Below are 19,583 nucleotides of genomic sequence, written 5' to 3' on the forward strand. Positions count from 1 at the left end.
ATAGTCACTATATTGCCAATATAAACAGACCGTAGAGGTTCATGTCCGCGATGGATGGTTTTGTATGTAGCAAGGCTTGTAGATAGATCCTGAATTGACTGCACAGTTGACCAACCGACCAAACTCATCCATCTAAAATGGAATCACCCAAGCAGTAGTATCGACCTGAAAACAACAATCTATAAAAAACAATTTATCAATCGAACGTCCCAACATAAATGAACATTGCAATAGTAATCAATTCAAAACTCCACCCATGCTTACTAACTTCCGTAGTTATATAGTCGGTATACTAACCTAAACCCGCGCAGTCAACCGCACCCGCACATCCCTCGTGGGCAAATAAGCCGCACTAGACTGCTTATGGCCCGGGATCTTCCACACGCCGCCCCCACCCGCAGGCTGCAAGTCCCACAGACTGATGATCGCCGCGGTGTAAGAGAGGATCTCCCTCTCGGCGAAGACGCGGCCCTTGCAGGCAGACACGCCCGCGCCGAACGGACTGATCGGGTCGCGCGCAGCGCGCAGCTTGCCCGTGTCGGGATCCGTCTGGATGAAGCGGAGGGGGTCGAACTGGGTTGGGTTGGAGAAGTGCTGGGGGTCGGTGTGGAGGACGCCGTGGGGGACGAGGATGCTCTCTCCCTCGGGGATGAGGTAGGTGAGGGGTTTGGCGCGGCCGGCGAGGGCGGCGTCTTCGGGGGATTCGGTGACGGTGAGGTCTGCGGTGAGGGTGCGGAAGGAGAGGGCGGCGAGGTCGAGGCGGAGGGTTTCGGAGACGGAGGCGCGGAGGAGTGGGCAGGACTCGAGGAGGTTGTCTGTGTCGAGGGCGATGCGGGCGGCTTCGACGAAGGGGAAGCCTGTTTCGGCTGGGGTGGGGCGGTGGGCTTTGGCGAAGGGGGCGATCTCGGCGCGGATGTCGGCGAGAAGGGTCGGGTTGGTGTAGAGGTGGAGGAGGAGCCAGAAGACGATGTTGGGGGAGTTGGCGTTCATGGCCCAGAGGAGGGAGAGGTGGGCTGGGGCGCTGGCTGAAGGGGATAGGCCTGCGGCTTTCAGGGCGCGTGCGCGCTCCTTGATCGGTTCGGAGATGTCGTCCAGGTCGCGGAATTTGACGCCGGGGTCGGCGCCGTCGTCCCATGCGACGAAGGCTTGGTGGTAGACGGTGAGGGTGTCGAGGAGGCGGGCTCGCGCGACGCTGGCGGCGGAGGTGCCGGGGAGCACCCAGCGGGGGAGGCCCATGGAGAGGGGCACGAACTGGTCGTTGAGCTTCCAGAGGTCGGGGAGGAGGTTGGGGAAGTTTTCGAGGACGGCGTAGCCCATGATGGTGGTCGTGGTGATGTGGCCGAGATGGTTGCGGATGAGGGCGAACAGGTTCGTTTCGCACGTGGGCTTATCGGTGCCTTCGAGGAGGTCGACGTCGCAGGTCCGCTCCCACGGGGTCTGGTCCACGGGACTCCAGTTGAAGGTCACCAGGTTGGGCGTTTCACGCTCGATGAGACGGCACACGGCGTTGGAGATCTCCGTCACGTAGGGCTCCCGGCTGAAAAGGTCGGGGATGTTGTGGTGCAGCAGCTGCAGCAGGTGGGGGTTCGAGGCGCTCGATTTTTGGACAGGTCCGCGGTCCCCAAAGACCGTCTTCAGCGCGTAGTTGATCACGGCCGTGGATGAGGTGTTTGGGGAGGACAAGGCCGATTTGGCCACGGATGGAGAGACCAGCACGCTGTGCTTCGTCCCTCCTAACTTGATGCCCACCACTGGTTCTCCCATGGAGTCTCTGCGGGGATGATTAGCCCTGCTGTACACCCTAATTGAGCTTCATGCGCATTGCAACCAACCTAGCTTTGGTAAGCAAGCGGACATGATTCCAGACGAACGAAAGGCCGTGTCCTAGCCATGGAAACCAGTACGGGGTCGTCCGAACCCGTCGCGGTTGACCCTCCTCCACCTTGGGCCCATTGCTCCAGATCCCCGTGAGTATCCGTGTCACGATGCAAGAACCCACCAAGATTGCCAGCAGTCCGGGCCATCCTAGCTCCGACAGGTTATTCTGGAGGTGGCTTAATAGCCCCGACTCAGGAGAGCTCTCCATTGGGGGTGTCAGGCGCAAAAACAGGACGGATTATATATGGATCATGTGTTCCGATCCCCACGATGCAACTGTGGGTGTATCTATGACGTATTGATCTTTCGACAGAGAATCAGGACCATAGAGCAATTGACAATGGTCTCAAGAGGAGAGAGAAGAGAGAAGAGAGAGATGAAGCTGTGAAGCTGGAAACACGACGATCCAGACCGCTTACGTGAGCCGTACACACCAGTGGGGTTGTGTTGCTGAGTCATCTATCCCAGTTATGCAGGTGGGGCTCTAGCTCTCGGGATCGGAGTCGGCCCGAGAGTCACGACCAAATCAGTTTAAAAATTCTCTTTCGGCGTCGCTTCTGCAACCTTTTTCATCTTCCTCCCACAACCCTCCCATTCTCTCGACTTGACTTTGCTTTCTTTCCGGGCTTGGATCGAGAGTGAAGCTCATATTGGTGTGCGTGTTTGCTTCAATTCGACTGGTTTCTTCCCTCTGTGGATTCTCTGAACCTGAACGGCCCTCGACTTCGGTCGTAGCTGGACAAGATGGTCAAATTCAACAAGGAGACGGCCTCGATTGGCATCATCGGCATGGGCGACATGGGCAAAATGTATGCCCAGCGGCTTAGCCGGGCAGGGTGGAGGTAAATCTCTTCGCACGCGATCCCTGATGCATTCGATTTTGTTGGTTTGTTTCTTTTTTTTCGACACCAGCTTTTGCGATTTTGGTAACAGGTAAGATACCCTTCTTTTCTATTGTGATTCTTTCCCCTTGCCCACTGCCCCGACACGTCTTGTGTCGACCTTTTTTATGATGACTAGAGTGCATTTGGCTCGAGCATGGTCCGGGGGTCTCAAACGCCTTTCTGGTCGGATGAGAACGCCCGGATCGTCGATGATGTAACTTACAAGCTACCTTATTTTTCTTGTGTCTGAACTTCATATCCTTGATATTCATTGGATCATTTCACACGGTGTTTCTGTTGGACCTGTGCTAACTGGATCACTTCTAGGTTGCTTTGCTTTGCTCTCACATAATCGCATTTTTTGCTATACACGATAGAACCGAATAGATATACTAACCCCAGCTACTTTTTCCAAGGATAAATGCATGTGACAAAGCAGACGTCTATGAGTCTCTTAAAACCGAATTCGATTCCCTCGTACGTGCATTGGAACTCGCAGCCAACGCTGTCCCTCAACTTATAGTATTCATAGAGTGGTGTCACCATCCTTCCCAATGGGCACCTGGTTTCAAGGGTTAGCGATTATATTATTTACAGTGTAGAAGCAGGTGTGATCGACAGGGTAGTAGCCGAGTACGGCCCATGTATGTTTCCTTGGCCAGGGAAACCCCCATCGTCTACCTGCTATCAGCCTGTCTGACTTGTGCGTCTGTCTGCAAAGCGACCAAGCTCGGTGCGATCGTCGGCGGCCAAACCTCGTGCAAGGCCCCCGAGCTGGCAGCCTTCGATAAACACCTCCCCCCGGATGTAGAAGTTGTCTCCTGCCACTCACTGCACGGCCCTAACGTCAACCCGAACGGCCAACCGCTGGTATGATACGTGCCTTGATTGATCCATCATGATGATTCGTACCATCTTCATGGGCCCCATCTGACGGCTACATGGTAACGAGGGTTGCAGGTTCTGATCAAACACCGCGCCTCGGACGAGAGCCTCCACACAGTCGAAGAGGTCCTCTCGTGCTTCGGCTCCGAATATGTCTACCTTACCGGCGAGATGCACGACCGCATCACGGCCGACACCCAGGCCGTCACGCACGCCGCCTTCCTGAGCATGGGCACCGCCTGGCAGGCCAACGCCTGCTTCCCTTGGGAATTCGGCCGCTGGGTCGGCGGCATCGAGAACGTCAAGATCAATATCACCCTGCGCATCTACTCCAACAAGTGGCACGTCTACGCCGGGCTAGCCATCCTCAACCCGGCCGCGAAGCGGCAGATTCGCACCTATGCCGAGTCTGTCACTGAGCTGTACAAGCTCATGATTCAGGGTCGTCGGGATGAGCTCAAGAGCCGGGTGAAGGCCGCTGGAGAGGCCGTCTTCCGAGCGGGCACTACGCGACAGGACTTGCTGTTGAAAGACGACGTCTTGGACCGCTACTCGCTTTCTAATCAGCCTCGCGAGGAGCAGCGTCAGAACAGCCACCTTAGTTTGCTTGCTATTGTCGACTGCTGGTCGAAGCTCGGTATCGTGCCCTATGACCACATGATATGCTCGACTCCTGTATGTGGTCCTGTGTTGGCTATCCCCACCCGATGACATTTGAGCTCGCGACCATAGTAACTAACCGATGGGTTGTGCGCATCAGCTATTCCGTCTCTGGCTGGGTGTCACTGAATACCTGTTCCGCAGTCCCGACCTTCTAGAGGAAGCCCTGGACACTGCGATCGACGACCGCCATTTCAGGTCGGACGATTTGGAATTCACGTTCGCGGCTCGGGTAGGTTCACTGAATTCGCCTTTCCCGCCTTGTGCGATCTCTCCCAAGAGGATTTTGTCATGGCTGATCATCTATAGGCGTGGTCCGACTGTGTGTCCTTTGGCGACTTTGAGTCCTACCGTGACCGATTCGAGCGGATCCAGGAGTACTTCGCTCCTCGATTCCCCGAGGCTGTCAAGCTTGGCAACGAAATGATGAAGACTATCCTCGAGAAGACCACCAGCGGAGGACCTTGAGATTGCCTCGCCGTAGGAGAAGGACGCGTGGAGGGCTAGAATAATGTTGAAGCTATCTAAATAATGTACGTCGGGGCAAGGTCGGCTGCGCCATTGCCTAGATTCCTAGTCCACGCGGGTTGCGATCAGACCGGGTATCTCGTGAGTCTGCTCGCATTTGGTATGCTGGAGTCGGATGGCGGGGGGCCCAACGTTGACCTGTATGTCAATCAATTCAATGCAAATGCCTTTATGGCGGGACAATCTCAGTACTGCTTGCTTCTACATGCTTTTGCAATTGGTATCTAGTAACCTGCATTCTTCACATGCAGCACTAGAGGTGATTATCCAACGAAAGAGTCAACTTAAGATGACCTCTCAAGTAGCACGCGATCCCTGTAAATTTCTCCGTTAGTCAATACCATGATTTGATCAACCTCCACCTTAAACACCCCATCACCGATCACCATGATAGGTGGACTTTTTCAGGACGCTCTGGGTGCCCCATACTAATACTGAAACGCAGTGATCGCCCACTGAAACTGACGGAGCTTTAATTTCTGCAACAATCAGCTATCAGCTTGGCGGTCTCAGCCAACTCCGTCACCGTCTATTTCTATAAATTATGTACCGTATGCTTCAAAGACGAGTATCCTGTGGGACTTGACCAGCTTTTGTCCCAGTCCGCCAAAAATGCAGATACAGATTTCCCTGGCACTTAGCCTCTTTGTCATCCTCCAGTCTGTCTCCGCCTTGGTCGCCTTCCCCGGCGCAGAAGGGTTCGGTGCCAACGCGATCGGCGGCCGCGAGGGTTCAGTCTACGTGGTGTCCAACCTCGATGATTCTGGAGAAGGCTCTCTTCGCGATGGCGTCTCGCAGCCAGACCGCGTCATCGTCTTCTCCGTCGGCGGCGTCATCAAAATTGAGGACCGGATGGTTGTTTCCAGCCGCGTGACCATCCTCGGGCAGACGGCACCGGGCGACGGGATAACGGTGTACGGGGATGGATGGTCATTTTCGAACGCCGACGAGGCCATCGTTCGGTATATACGAATGTACGTGTGTATTGCATCCCTGTGAACAAGCGTCTAGACTAGAGGGGAGCGGAGCCAACTGAAATTCCCTGCACTGACAACTGTACAGTCGCATGGGCAAAGGAGGCACGTCAGGGAAAGACGCCATGGGGATCGCCGAAGGAAACAACATGATCTTCGACCACGTGTCGGTTTCCTGGGGCCGTGACGAGACCTTCTCTATCAACGGGGAGGCAGCCAACATCACTGTGCAGAACAGCATCATCTCCCAGGGCTTGGAGACACATTCCTGCGGTGGCCTTATGCAGACGGACGGTGGTGTCTCGCTCTTGCGCAACCTGTACATCGATAACAAAACCCGCAATCCAAAGGTGAAGGGCGTCAACGAGTTCACCAACAACGTCGTGTATAACTGGGGCGGCGGAGGTGGTTATATCGCCGGCGATTCCAGCGGCGCTTCCTGTATGTTGTACTTGAAAACGTTATGAACATGCAACTAAATGCTTATGACATGGCAGATGCCAACATCATCGGCAACTACTTCATTAGCGGCCCATCCACGAGCGTCACGGCCTTCACTCGGGGAAACGCAGAGTTCCACGGCTATGTGAAGACCAACTTCTATGACTCCGACAGGGACGGAACGCTGAACGGCAGCGAGCTCGACGCCTCGGCTGCCAACTACGGCGGCATGGATCTCGTCGCGACCAAGCACGACTACCCGGAAGTGGCATTTACCATGACTCCCGATGAGGCGGTGACCTACATCACGGAGCGTAAGTAGCTTCCATTTTCCTTGCCTTTCGAGCAACCTAAGCTGAGAGGATGCAGACGCGGGGGCCTCCAAAGTCCGAGACGGTGTTGATACGCAGTTGATCGCGCAGGTCAAAACCTGGGGCAAAGAGGGTGAGTTGATCTCCGACGAAGCCACCATGGGAGGTCCAGGGGATCTGGACGGGGGTAGTGCCACTGTTGATACGGATGGCGATGGGATTCCGGATGATGCGGAGAAGGAGCTGGGGACTGATCCTAACAAGCATGATTCGATGGAGCTGGACAGTAGCGGGTATACGTATGTAGAAGTATGGGCAAACTCGCTAGTGGAGTCGTCATACCATGATTGAGTTGTATCATAATCGAGTTGTACATCCTGACTCTAGAGAATACGATCGTTATTCAAAGTAATCTCCGGGGAAGAGTATATCGAGAAGAGAGAAAGAGAGAAAAAGGAAAAGATCGACCGAGACGAGAGAAAGAGATGCACGCCAGACAAACACACCAAACAACAACCCGCCTATCACATGACCTGCAGCAACGACAAACGAACGCTCGACCATCACCAACCTCGATTCTTTGTCTCCCTGAAGGAGAGTCCGAAAAGAAAGAAAGGCAGAAAAACGCTTGGGATACAGCGAGCCGTCATGGAGGAAACACGGCTGGCATCGCTCTCTCTAACTCACGTCAACTATGTATGCGGCCCTCTAAACCTAGCACATCACCAGAACTGACCCCACCATCCCAGAACCCTGATGATCGCCTGTCTTTTCTGTCAGCGTGGCTCGCGCTTGTTCCGCAGGCCCTGTGCGTCATCTATGTGACGCTGGTATGGGCCACACGCGAGGTGGAAGTGCTCCTTATGTTCGTGGGCCAAATGGGATGCGAGGCGCTGAACTTTATTCTCAAGCGGATCATCAAGGAAGAGCGGCCGCAGCGTATGTCTACATGATCTTTTCCCAGGTCAGGTGAACCGGCGTCAAAAAACGAAAGAAACTAACGGCCGGTAGAAATGTACGGCAAAGGCTACGGGATGCCCTCGTCACACGCGCAGTTCATGACTTTCTTCGGCGTGTATCTGACGCTCTTTCTGATTGTGCGGCATACGCCCGGCGCGACGTCGCATTTGGCGGTGCGTATGGTGGTGCTGGCGGTGCTTGCGGTTGGTGCCGTCGCTGTCGCTGCCAGTCGGATCTACTTGAATTACCATACCCTGAGGCAGGTCCTTGTCGGGTCGACGGCTGGTGTAGTGTGCGCTGTGGGCTGGTTCGCGGTGACTTCCTTTCTGCGGGAACGGGGATGGATCGAGTGGGGGTTGGAGATGGGAATTGCCCGGTTGGTGCGGTTGAGGGATTTGGTGGTGAGTGAGGATTTGGCGGAGGCGGGGTGGCTGCGTTGGGAGGAAAAGAGGAAGTTGAGGCAGAAGGCCGCGAAGGGGAAGAGGCAGTAGACATTGTTTCTCTAGGATGATTTCATAGTATGATTTCACATGAATAGTGGCAGATACACCCGCATGATTGTCATTGATGCAGTGCATATTTCTGTGATATTATTGAGAGAATAGTATCCTAGAGAGTGATAAGAACATGTTAGACATAATACGTCATAAATTATACAAGAAAGAAGAAGAGAGGCTAGAAAAGAAGAAGTATAAAGAAGATTATATCATTAGAACTAGAATATTGTATTCTTTTATAGATAATAATCTTTTATAATTATAATTGACTATAAATATAATAAATAATATAACTTCTAGAATAATAGGCATGTCCTAGTCTATTGATTTACTAGATATTTCTGGTTCTAGGAATATTACAATTAAAAGATATAGTAATTTGTTGTTGGTAATGCATGAAACATGTTCTCGAATATTCATAGTGCCTTTTTGAAGTATTATCATGACAAGTCGAGTAATAAATGCAGAGGGCTTATATTTGGGAGCAAGGGAAGTTCTGGGACTGTAGAGAAAATCATGGTCACGGGGAAGTCATCTTTTTCTTCATTTTTGATTCGACTGTTTAATGTGATCTAGTAGTATCCTGTACACAAGAAACGCGCTATGAATTGTAACATCTTTCGACTTCATCAGAGCCATGGTGAACTGAAAAAATGGGTTGATTAAGTGGAGCAGGTAGTCAATTGGCCACCATTCCCTATCAGAGGTGTTGAACTGTGAATAGTCATGATCTTGGCAGTATTTGTCGACGATGTTTCTGAGTCAACGCGCACGGCGAAGCATCAAAAATGTGGAATTCCAGCGTGTTTGAACATCATCCCACGGGAAAAGACGTGTACCTCCTGATTGGAGGCATAAAAATGCATCTCGCCGTTAGGGGCTTGCATTGACGAACACCGCAATTGATCATATTTATTCTAGTGAGTATTTGGGCTGTTCATTTGTGGAAACTTTGGGCTTACCTTTGCTAAGGTATGAGCTACCTCCCCATGATCTGCTGAGTCCCTTCAACCGCTGGCTTGTGTGTCAGACCAAAAGGTTCTCACTTCTTTATTCGTGGCAGCTGCCCTGATATGCCCCAAGTACTAGTCGCATTTACAAGGAGAAAAATTTAGGATCGCTAGTGGAAATATTGATAACCCGACCTTGAGGTGCATATGTAAAAAAAGCGTCTCCTGGCCCAGTGTGATTCGTCGTTCAAGCTAGACAAATATCGAGTGCCACGAAGCGAACGATGGAAATGTCATACAAATATCCTGCCATCTCCAGGTATTATCCGTTACACTCTGAGCCCGGGGCCTGAGACGACAGCTTTGTGATCAATTCATGATTGTGGCCATAGATCCAGACCTCAAATCATATGATCGCCCCCTGTAAGTTCATCAGAATCTGGAAGGTTATCAGGCTTCGGCATCATAGACGTGTCCATGAAGCCGAACAATGGATCTAATATACAATCAACATCCAGAGCCATGCCGTGGGCTCCATGCACTTGCCCTTGCCCTTGTACTTGCCCTTGTACTTGCCCCTGTCCTTGTCCGTGGCCTTGCCCATGCCCGAGCAGCTCCGCTCCACCGGGAAACGTGCCAAAGATGAATTCCAAATTGAGCTCGGGTGCGGGTTGACTTGAGGAAACGCTTGGCTCTGCGGCAGTCAGTTCAATTCTCCTATCCTCCCTCCGAGGGTTGATTGGCGGGGAAATAGGGCAAAGCTCAAACTCACCGGTTGCCAGATTGATGTTGTTCGCCGAGATGAGCTTCCTGATGATGCTTGCCGGACGCTTGACGCCTGGGTTCGTCGCGCACATCTCGTCCAGATAATCCAGATTCGAGGTGAGAAGGGAAGCATGCGCCGCGCGACCACAATGATTTCCAGTTCCCTCGCTGGCTGCATTGCGGACATGGATCGTGCAAGCGACGTAGATGCAGTAGGCCATGATGTAAGGAGCTTTGGCAAGACCGTAAGCCTGCTTGTAGCACCGGGCAACGGCAGAGATCCTGTCCGCTGCAAGTGTGCATTGCTCCCAAGACCGCAGGGGCACGGTGGTAGCTCGCAGGTGACCATCCGAGATGAAGGGGCGATGGAGCAGGATAATGAGAGACTGGTGGATCCCGTGCAGATTCAGGACATTCGGCGCCGGGTATTCCGTTTGAGTTATATTGGAACTGTCTCTGGGCAGGAGATGCTCGGACACGTCTAGCTCTGGGGGGAGATTCTGTTCCCATTTTTGAAGTGCCGCCTCCACCATCTGCAGGCTCGAAACGGCGTTGGAAACGGTGGCACCGACCGCGTAGAATCTGTTGATAATGACGGTCATGATCTTGGACAATGCACAGAGTTGCCGGAATGTGGACACCGAATAGATGGGAGACACCAAGGGGTTCGAGGAGATGAACGCTTCCATTTCCTCGAAAGTGTCGAGAAAGTCGCGGGAAACCTGGCAGTCTCGGACATTGATAGCCGGCGGCCGCCCAAGATAGAGACTTTGCAGCTTGTCACAGATAAAGGCTCCCCAAAAGATTCGTCGTCTGATTTCGATCTCTTCGGCGCTGTCGCTCGTTTCCTGGGGGTCAAGATGGAGTCCGAAATCATACACCATCCGCAGCGCATATCCGGTGAACAGCCATCCCTTGGAGGTTTCGCCGCGGGAATTGTAGGTCGATCCCAGTAATAAAAGGCCGACCACGGTGGGGATGGTTGAATAGATCAACAACTGCTGCTCTGCCAGAAGCTGATCACACCTCTCGAGAAAAAATAATGGCTGGGCTTGCGCATGGTCCGAGAACTTGCTCGAACAAGCAAATATGGCATTCAGGAGAAATGCTGAAGAGTGCGGTCCGTTCTGCTGTATGTCGCGCATGATCGCTGGCCGATATGTCAAGAGAAAAGTGTGGTGCTGGCGCGCCCAGTGCACATTCAGTAGGTGCAGCGCCAAGTGAGTCGGTACGCCCGCAATATCCGGCAAGGCAGCGAGACGATGCTCGGCTTGTCGCTGTAACGCAGCATTCGCGATCAGGCTATTTTTCCTGTGCTCCTGTCCCACGTTCCGAGTCAGGCCCGTCCGCGGCGACAGGCCATTATACGGTGGAACGTACAATGCAGATGACGGCCCGAAGGATTCTGGATTTCCAGACTCATCGATCGAGATGAACTGCACCACGTCTAGCTCATCTTCTTCGGACTCGATACAACTGATCAAACTTCCCCGGCGTCCGCTGTCGTGGCCGCTTTTGGTAAGGATTGCCCGCTCGCCGGAGTCTTCCTGCACCTGGGGTTCTGATTCCGAGGCCAACCGAGGCGCTTCACGTTGAACTTCACGGTGCGAGGTGGACGAGAGCAACAGATCTCGGTCCTCTACCGATGCATCCTTGAGACTTTCAATAAATGATGTGAGGGCAGACCGCTCCCGTTCAAGATCATTGATTCGAGCAAGCGTGGGTCTAGACAGCCAGGTCAAAAACAACCCTGAATTTGAAGACTCACGATGAAACAGCCGCCAATGCTCACGTACCGTTCCCTCGGGGTTCCAAAACGATAGACGCATTCCTTATTCTGACTGATGCAAGGTGTGCAACGCGGCCTCGAGGCGTCACACCGAATCTTTTTCCCTCGACAGGACTGACACGCTCTGACGACAGTCTTCGACCTGCCCGTAGTGGATTTGCGAGTCATTGTCGTCTATCGATCAAGCATGAGAGGGCTGGGATTTCGATTACAATGCCTTGGAAGTATCAGTCGGTCAACAATATACATTTTTTTGATTGGTGTAGGTAGTGCACGTATGTAGTGCAATACCTGGGTACGAACTCAACTTGTTCGTAGCTCGGTTACCTAGTCTTGCATAGTTTGACTTGGAAAGGCGGCACACCTAAACCAGTAACTCCTTTCCCCTCCCTATTCCTGTGGCAAACTGTAGACATTCTCTTCTACAAAGAACCACTTCTTCCAGATCCTGGCTTACTGCCATTCTCGTATCGACCTCCTACCCGTGTGAGAGTAGCGAAACGGCGGCTTGTACGTGTGTATACTGCTCCTATATTTATATGAGTCACTTTCCGTAATACGTCTGTTATTCTGTAATATAGGGGCTCATGGGGTTCTTGGCGGGTTCGCGGGTACCCGATGGGGTGGGTCATCGAGAAATCAATATGGCGAGGCCTACAGTAGTTGCGGCTTAGGGATTCCAACTGGAAATGTCTCAATGAAATGATCTGTCCGTCTTCAAGTAGTACTGGGTTTTCATTGATCAAGGAGAAAATTGTTTTTTTCTCCATTTGGCGTGGTCAATCTCCGTCATCGCCATGTCCGACCGAGGGCCGAATCGTACCTACGCCAGTGGGGAACCGCCGGAGACTGACTCTCCGGGGATTGTCCAGGTCTCTGGCTGGGGTCGCGCACGATCAATGACCGAAGCATCAGCCTCCACTCTATTACACTATCGACATGTATCTATCTGATGGCGCTTTGCCCCCCCCTCCCCGCCCGGGAGCTCGTACTCCGTCCTAACCACCGACCGATGTGTAATGGAACTGGATTCCTTATAAACCCTTTGGTTTGGCAATGTGGTACATTCGGTCAAGCTTGCAGATATTAACGAACTTGCCCAATACCGCGGTCCTATACTCCCCCTTACTCGACGAAACGATATTCGACATGTCTGCGTTTTTGGAAGAAGTGGATGTCCTGGTGGTGGGCAGTGGAAATGCGGGATTTGCATCCGCCATCTCAGCAGCGCAGTCCGGCGCCGACCGCGTGTTGTTGATAGACAAATGCCCCGAGGAGTGGGCAGGCGGCAACACTTACTTCACCGCGGGAGCTTACCGGACAGCCCATGGGGGACTCCAGGATCTGCTGCCCATTGTCAACAACGTCACCCGCGAGCAAGCCCAGAAAATCGACCTGGCTCCGTACGCACCCGAGGGCTTCATGGCGGATCTGCAGAAAACCTGCATGGGAAGGTCGGATCCAGAGCTCGCGAAAGCCCTCGTTGCCGACTCCAACTCCGCGGTCAAATGGCTGGCAAGCGAAGGGATACGGTTTCAGCTGTCGTTCAATCGACAGGCGTATGAGGTTGACGGCCGGATCAAGTTCTGGGGCGGGCTGAGTCTCAAAACCCAAGATGGAGGCAAAGGGCTGATTGACGACTACCGGGCTGCTGCCAAACGGCATGGAGTCCGGGTTGCCTGGTCCACAACGCTCAGCGGGATCCAGACCGACGCGGTTGATGGAAGCCTCGTTGCGTCGGTCAAGACTAATGCCCAGGAGAGTGTCATCAAAGCTGGGGCGATCGTTTTAGCGGCTGGTGGGTTTGAGTCGAATGCCCGGATGCGGAGTCAGTTCCTCGGTCCTGGCTGGGATCTTGCAATGGTTCGAGGCACCCCATACAACACCGGCGATGTCCTTGAGCTAGGTATCCAACAGCTCGGGGCTCAGCCCGTCGGCAACTGGTCCGGCTGCCACTCGGTGGCCTGGGATGCCACCGCCAATCCAAACACCGGTGATCGAGTGGCCTCCAACGAGTTCACCAAGTCCGGTTATCCACTCGGGCTCATGATAAACGTTGACGGCCGCCGATTTGTCGATGAAGGGATCGACATGCGGAACTACACATATGCCAAGTTTGGCCGAGCGATCCTCCAGCAGCCCGAACAATCTGCATTCCAGGTCTGGGATTCTCGGACCAAGCCGTGGCTGCGACCAGAGGAATACCGAGAAGAACGTGTCGAACATATCTCCGCCGATACTTTGGAGGAGCTAGCCGAGAAGTGTGCCTCCCGTGGCCTCCAGAACCGGGAGGCATTCCTGCGCACCCTTCGTGAATACAACGAGGCCGTCTATGCCCATCGCCGTGAAAACCCATCCGCCAAATGGGATCCCGCCATCAAGGATGGCCTGTCGACCCAATCATCCGCCAAGCAACTGGCACTGGCCAAGTCGAACTGGGCCCTGCCGCTGGACCAGGGCCCTTACCTCGCCATCAAAGTGACATGTGGCATTACCTTCACCTTTGGCGGTCTCAAAGTGGACGCCCGCAACGCACAGATGATCGCTTCGGCCACGGGACAGCCCATCCCCGGGGTGTACTGTGTCGGGGAGATGATGGGTGGGCTGTTCTATTCGAATTATCCCGGTGGTAGTGGCTTGACTTCAGGCGCTGTTTTTGGTCGGAGAGCTGGCAAGGCCGCCGCGGCTACTGCCAAAATGAGGAAGAGCAAAAGTCAGGGGCAACGCGAGCCCCAGCAGACTCAGGTCGCCGTCGCCAGCAGGTTGTAGACTTGAGTGATTACTGGATTTGCGTTTTGTATTTAGCATACGGTGGAGCCAAAAGAAATGGTACATCATACGAAGTGCCTGTCACTCTTGTTTTGAATAAGACCTTCCCATGACAACATAGCCGCTTACTATATCTGATTAAGCATAAACTCAACCTCCGTCGTCTAGATTTCAATAATGTTGCACGTATTGCCTTTGCCTTACCGTGCCATGCTCATGAGCCTGCAACCGGAGAATGAGTTGCGGTGTCGCCTCCCTAGTAGGGCTCCCTGGCTCAGGAGTCGGTTCACACAATGTAATAGGTGACTTGATCTCTTCAGGCCTTTTAGGTCTTATTGCAGACCGGGACACTCCTCGGAACCTCATGCTCCGTTATCAGTCCCTCGGCCGGAAGATGTACGCCGGGGTCGATGACCACCGATGGGAGAGAGCCGACATGCTGTTGAGATATAACCCACGAGATGGCACAATATTCGTCAGACTAGCCCTCGAGTACGGTCTATCAGTAGCTTTATTGATATCATTGCTCCCCCCCTCACTGCACAATGGGTCATCTCGGAACCGCGACTGTGCCAAAGGTCAGTGCCTTCGCTACGTGCCTGGTCCAGCAAGAGTCTTTTCTCTCAACGCTCTTCCTTGAGACTTTCCTTATCAACTGATCACCAATATATTCTCCAGGCAAGCGTCAACCCTGCAATCTCACTGCTGTCTGGCTGCGTGGCAGGTGCAGCAGAAGGGTTTGCGACATACCCCTTTGAATTCGCAAAGACGAGCGTGCAGCTTCGCAATGATTTCAACACCAGGAATCCTTTACGGGTCATCGCGCAGATTGTTTCCCGACAGGGTCCGCTTGCGTTGTACACCGGATGCAGCTCCCTCGTGCTAGGAAACATGGGCAAGGATGGAGTGCGGTTTTTTGCCTACGATGCTATCAAACAACGGCTCGCGGGGCCGTCTGGCCACGCGAGTCTCGGTCAGGGTATCTTGGCCGGGATGTGTGCTGGGGCCGTGGAGAGCGTGGTTGCTGTGACTCCGTCGGAGCGCATCAAAACGGCGCTTATCGACGATGCCAAGAGCGGACAGGGGAGGAGGCTTAATGGGATGGCGAGTGCTGTCCGCTGGATCATCCGGCACCAAGGCGTCCACGGGCTATACAAGGGACTTCTTCCCACGACCATGAAGCAGGCCTCGACGTCGGCCGTGCGCATGGGAAGCTACAATATCTTGAAGGAAATGGGGCTCGCGTATGGCGTTCAGCAGAGTGCATTAACTACCTTCGTCACTGGGGCGATCGCGGGCACAATCACGGTCTACACGACACAGCCATTTGACTCGATCAAGACGAGGGCGCAGACGTCCGGCTCCGCAGGGACTGCTGCTGCTATTCGAAGCATTTATTCGGCCCACGGCCTGAGGGGCTATTGGCGCGGTAGCACGATGCGCCTGGGAAGATTGGTCATGGGAGGGGGGATCGTCTTCACGGTGTATGAGAACACTCAGCTATTCTTTCGGAGTATCGTGCCCCTGCCGAATGAAGTGTCCAGTATGGATCCTGGTGCTTGAAGGGGGAGTTTCATATGATGCTGCCTTGAGTGGATCTCATCAAGAAAAAACACGGCAAACGTGGTCGTTTGTACCACCGCAGTGTCTTCAGACGTAGTAGAGTCATAGACTACAGAGACATAAAGCCCAATGAGGCAGCACGACGAGATGACAGCGTAGTCAGAGGTCAGACTGCTGGTACCTGCAGGTAGCTAGTCTTCCTAGAGCTTCAACAAGATGGGTCTAGGATTGGCCACCGGGGGAAGAGTCTCCGAGAAATCCTACGCCGGGGATTCTGGGACCGCTCCATCGCTTGACAGTTTCGCTGCTCCACCAGCCCCACACATCCCAAGCAACGGCCTGAATACCCCGGAAACCCAAGAGAGGGTGAAACTGACTTCGTCCAAGACGACCACGACCCAATGACATACATCACCCCGCAAAAACCGATTCTCTAGTGCGAACTTGCCCAGCGATGCCCAGAACCGCCAACCCAAGTCTGTATGTTTTGGTGTACACTGTAGGATACGATCCATATGATTTGATTTAGGTACGGACATCGACTTCCCGGCAGCAAATCGTCCTCGACGACTAGAAGAAAATGTGCTACCCCCTGTTCCCCCGCGTTTCCCCACAGAATCTTAATTGCTGGACCCGACAGGGACTCAACTATATAGTCCGGCCTCTACTTGTGCGGGTGACTTTTCTGTTCGTTGCAAACTTGGGAACCTTCTACATTGAATTCCAACACGTTCGCAAGCATTACTGTTACTCATCATGGCTGGCGGAGTCAAAAAACCGGTCAATGTATTCCGCATCAAAGACCTCCCAGAGCCCAAGGAGGTCTTCAATTGGCGCCTATGGTTTGCGGTCATCTCATTTGGTTTGATGGGCGCAGCACGGGGCGTCGACGAGGGTCTCGTCACGGGCGCTTTCAACTCCAAGGATTTTCAACAATACATCAACTACGAATCCTACAGCCAGGTCGAGCAGACCAATATCAAAGCGAATGTGTCGGCAATGGTTCAGATTGGATCTGTGGGAGGGGCTCTCTTGTAATTGCTTGACCTTCACCTGTTCTTTTATTTTTATTTATTTTTTTTTTGGGAACGCAACGTGCTGATCTGCTCGTTTATCATGGCAGTGCCTTCTTGATTTGTGACCGCATTGGCCGGATCTGGGCCACTCGGCAGCTGTGCCTGGTGTGGATCTTGGGAATTGCTATCTTTCTGGGAAATGGTGGCAACTTGGGTGCTGTCTACGCCGGCCGCTTTGTTGCCGGACTCGGTGTTGGGGAAACTGTCGTCGTTGGCCCGGTTTATCTGTCTGAGATTGTAAGTTTTGACTCGGGTGTGACGTGAGCCTTTGTATCCCTACCTGCCTGTCTCTTATGGTGAATGCGTGATGATGGGCGATAGCTCCACAGACAGGCGAGAGCGACACCTACATAGGGCTAACTGAATGGACCAGGCACCTGCTTCCATCCGTGGTCTTTGCACCTGTGTGTTTACCGGCTTCGTTTACCTGGGAATTGTGCTTGCTTACTTTGCCAACTATGGCTGCGAGGTATTTTCTCAAGGTCGTATAGAGCTACATGGATGGCAATCTGATATGTTGAAATAGGTTAATTTGGGCGATGAAACTCATGATCGCTGGGTATGTATAAAACTCACTGCATGAACCTCCAAATTGCAAAAGCTGATATTGTACAGCTTGTTCCCACAAGCCTGCATATCATGTTTGCAGGCGTGATCTTCCTGCTCTCTTTTCTGCAGTTTGAATCCCCGCGGTATCTCATCAAGAAAGGCCAAATCGACAAGGCAGTCAACAACCTTTCGCACCTCTGCCATCTCCCCTCGGACCACGAATACGTCGTGGGCCAGATCGATTCGATTCGGAGAGCTCATGAAATTGAGATGGAGGCCTTGACGGGAACTGGCTTTATTAGCGTCATCAAGGAAACATTCTTAGTTCCCGCCAACCTCTACCGCATTTACGTTTCTTTCATGTGCCAAATACTATCGCAGTGGACCGGTGCCGGCAGTATTACTGTCTACGCTTCAGACTTGTTCCATCTACTAGGGGTTACGGGGAGCAACACCAATCTGCTGATCACGGCCGTTTTTGGCATTGTGAAATTCATCGCGGCCATTCTTTGTGCACTCTTCCTGGTTGATGTTATTGGGCGCAAGCGATCCCTTCTTCTCGGGATCACCGTACAAGCTATTTCGATGGTCTACGTGGCGGCCTTTCTGACAGCTGTTCCAGAAATGGGCGTGGAGGATGACTTTAAGCTCCCAGCTAACATGAAGGGTGCTGGTGAAGGAGCTATTGCAATGATCTATGTCTCTGGATTTGGATGGGCTCTTGGCTGGAATTCGATGCAGTACCTTCTCACGGCAGAATTATTTCCCCAGCGCATCCGTGCTCTGGCGACGTCAATGGCTATGACCCTCCATTTTGCCAACCAGTACGGTAACGCGCGAGCGGTCCCTAACATGCTTCTGCCTGTGGCAACCGGTGGCATTGACCCGAAAGGTACATTCTGGTGCTTTGCTGCTGTCACTATCATCGGCGGTATTTGGGTCTGGTTCAGCGTGCCCGAGACGGCAGGCCGCTCCCTAGAGAGCATGGATCGTCTCTTCGCTCTGCCATGGTATAAAATCGGTCTTTACGGCAATCGTGATGCGGAAGAGCATGATTTTGTTGCGGGCGAGAAGAGTGAGACAGAGGCGCAGGCCCAGCATCTGGAAAGAATGGACGCATCAGGCCGAGTTTAATGTCCTGGAACCGAATTCACTTTCGGACCTTAGTGTCTCGGCAGTCTCCAAGCGCATACCAACTTACAGCCTCTCTGATGTTGATCTGAAAGCAACTTAGATTAACAGAAGCTACTGCTATTTGATGCATGTGTCAATGCGGTATACGGGCACCATTCAAAGCTCTACGTACCCCTTGCAGATTTTGTAAAGCGTCCGTCCAATGCGGAGCACCACTAGGGTTGCTATTTGGGAGGCTCCTGAATCTTGGACAGGTCACTTTGTACGACTCGTAGTCCCACGTAAGGGTAATAAAAGATGCTGGCAAGGCCGAACATGTCCTTAACAACACTTGAAATTCAAAGAACGTCCAACGAGGTGACGACTTTGTGTAAGTCGTGTCAAATGATTGAAACCATTCGTGAACTGACTATTTCCGCGTCTTATCACAGGACGACGAAATTCAGAAGTCGTTGAACCTCTGCTACAAACGAGTTGTCCCCGTTTCTAGTACAATATGTTCCGGAAGATATTCTCAAGGTCTGTTTTTTCACAGACACCTTTGCTCGCGCTCGTTACTGATAGAATGAAAAGGAGAAACCCATATGGGAGATTATTAGGAAGGTAGACAACATAATTCTATCACCAATTCACCTTCGGGGCCTGCTGGTCTGGTTCCCACTATGACATAGTGCGGGCGTTGTTGGGATGGGTTGCGGTGGCCAGGAGGCCGTACAGTAGGGTTTTGAGGGGTGTCATGGCTGCAGTACCTATGGAGAACAATAGTTGCGTTGGTAGGGATTGCTACTTGAGTATGTGCTCTTATCTGTACAGTCAATATCCCATTAGGCTGTCGGTGATAGCTATTGTACGGAGTGCTCTCCTGGCCTATAGTGGGGGGGAAAAAACGGATTCCGATATATAGAATCACCATACTCCACTTCTCACCCTCATTACAAGGGAAAAAAAGGATCAAAGGTTAAACCATATA

At 52.8% G+C, this 19,583-nt stretch overlaps 7 protein-coding genes across 7 annotated transcripts; 5 read left to right on the forward strand and 2 right to left on the reverse strand.

The window, feature by feature from the left end:
• Window positions 1-141: 141 nt before the first annotated feature.
• Window positions 142-2,192, reverse strand: BDW47DRAFT_38876 (cytochrome P450). The gene is made up of 2 exons (XM_024818894.1): window positions 1,833-2,192; window positions 142-1,771 (listed from the first exon to the last, which is right to left on the reverse strand). Exons 1-2 carry the CDS (start codon window positions 2,084-2,086, stop codon window positions 298-300), a joined length of 1,728 nt encoding a protein of 575 aa, XP_024671265.1. The 5' UTR covers window positions 2,087-2,192; the 3' UTR covers window positions 142-297.
• A 259-nt stretch (window positions 2,193-2,451) lies between these two features.
• Window positions 2,452-5,011, forward strand: BDW47DRAFT_107199 (prephenate dehydrogenase (NADP(+))). Its single transcript, XM_024812946.1, has 7 exons — window positions 2,452-2,720; window positions 3,179-3,239; window positions 3,295-3,406; window positions 3,484-3,632; window positions 3,723-4,322; window positions 4,408-4,539; window positions 4,617-5,011. Exons 1-7 carry the CDS (start codon window positions 2,623-2,625, stop codon window positions 4,773-4,775), a joined length of 1,311 nt encoding a protein of 436 aa, XP_024671266.1. The 5' UTR covers window positions 2,452-2,622; the 3' UTR covers window positions 4,776-5,011.
• A 436-nt stretch (window positions 5,012-5,447) lies between these two features.
• On the forward strand, window positions 5,448-8,012 carry plyC (polysaccharide lyase family 1 protein; the record flags this gene model as incomplete). Its single annotated transcript, XM_024816554.1, has 6 exons — window positions 5,448-5,809; window positions 5,898-6,250; window positions 6,307-6,564; window positions 6,620-6,860; window positions 7,280-7,500; window positions 7,573-8,012. 6 exons carry the CDS (start codon window positions 5,448-5,450, stop codon window positions 8,010-8,012), a joined length of 1,875 nt encoding a protein of 624 aa, XP_024671267.1.
• A 1,357-nt stretch (window positions 8,013-9,369) lies between these two features.
• BDW47DRAFT_118126 (transcription factor domain-containing protein) lies at window positions 9,370-11,690 on the reverse strand (the record flags this gene model as incomplete). The annotated part of the gene is made up of 3 exons (XM_024815171.1): window positions 9,370-9,662; window positions 9,741-11,458; window positions 11,530-11,690. The coding sequence occupies 3 exons, from the start codon at window positions 11,688-11,690 to the stop codon at window positions 9,370-9,372; spliced, it is 2,172 nt and encodes a 723-aa protein (XP_024671268.1).
• Window positions 11,691-12,402: 712 nt separating this feature from the next.
• Window positions 12,403-14,314, forward strand: BDW47DRAFT_107209 (uncharacterized protein). Its single transcript, XM_024812947.1, has one exon. The coding sequence runs from the start codon at window positions 12,579-12,581 to the stop codon at window positions 14,289-14,291; it is 1,713 nt and encodes a 570-aa protein (XP_024671269.1). The 5' UTR covers window positions 12,403-12,578; the 3' UTR covers window positions 14,292-14,314.
• A 522-nt stretch (window positions 14,315-14,836) lies between these two features.
• BDW47DRAFT_126458 (mitochondrial carrier domain-containing protein) lies at window positions 14,837-15,854 on the forward strand (the record flags this gene model as incomplete). Its single annotated transcript, XM_024816555.1, has 2 exons — window positions 14,837-14,869; window positions 14,970-15,854. The coding sequence occupies 2 exons, from the start codon at window positions 14,837-14,839 to the stop codon at window positions 15,852-15,854; spliced, it is 918 nt and encodes a 305-aa protein (XP_024671270.1).
• Window positions 15,855-16,610: 756 nt separating this feature from the next.
• BDW47DRAFT_132099 (general substrate transporter) lies at window positions 16,611-18,613 on the forward strand (the record flags this gene model as incomplete). The annotated part of the gene is made up of 5 exons (XM_024817483.1): window positions 16,611-16,888; window positions 16,978-17,167; window positions 17,304-17,399; window positions 17,457-17,489; window positions 17,546-18,613. The coding sequence occupies 5 exons, from the start codon at window positions 16,611-16,613 to the stop codon at window positions 18,611-18,613; spliced, it is 1,665 nt and encodes a 554-aa protein (XP_024671271.1).
• Between the last annotated feature and the right edge of the window lie 970 nt (window positions 18,614-19,583).

This window comes from Aspergillus candidus (genome assembly GCF_002847045.1).
Source record: "Aspergillus candidus strain CBS 102.13 unplaced genomic scaffold BDW47scaffold_28, whole genome shotgun sequence".
Lineage (NCBI taxonomy): Eukaryota > Fungi > Ascomycota > Eurotiomycetes > Eurotiales > Aspergillaceae > Aspergillus > Aspergillus candidus.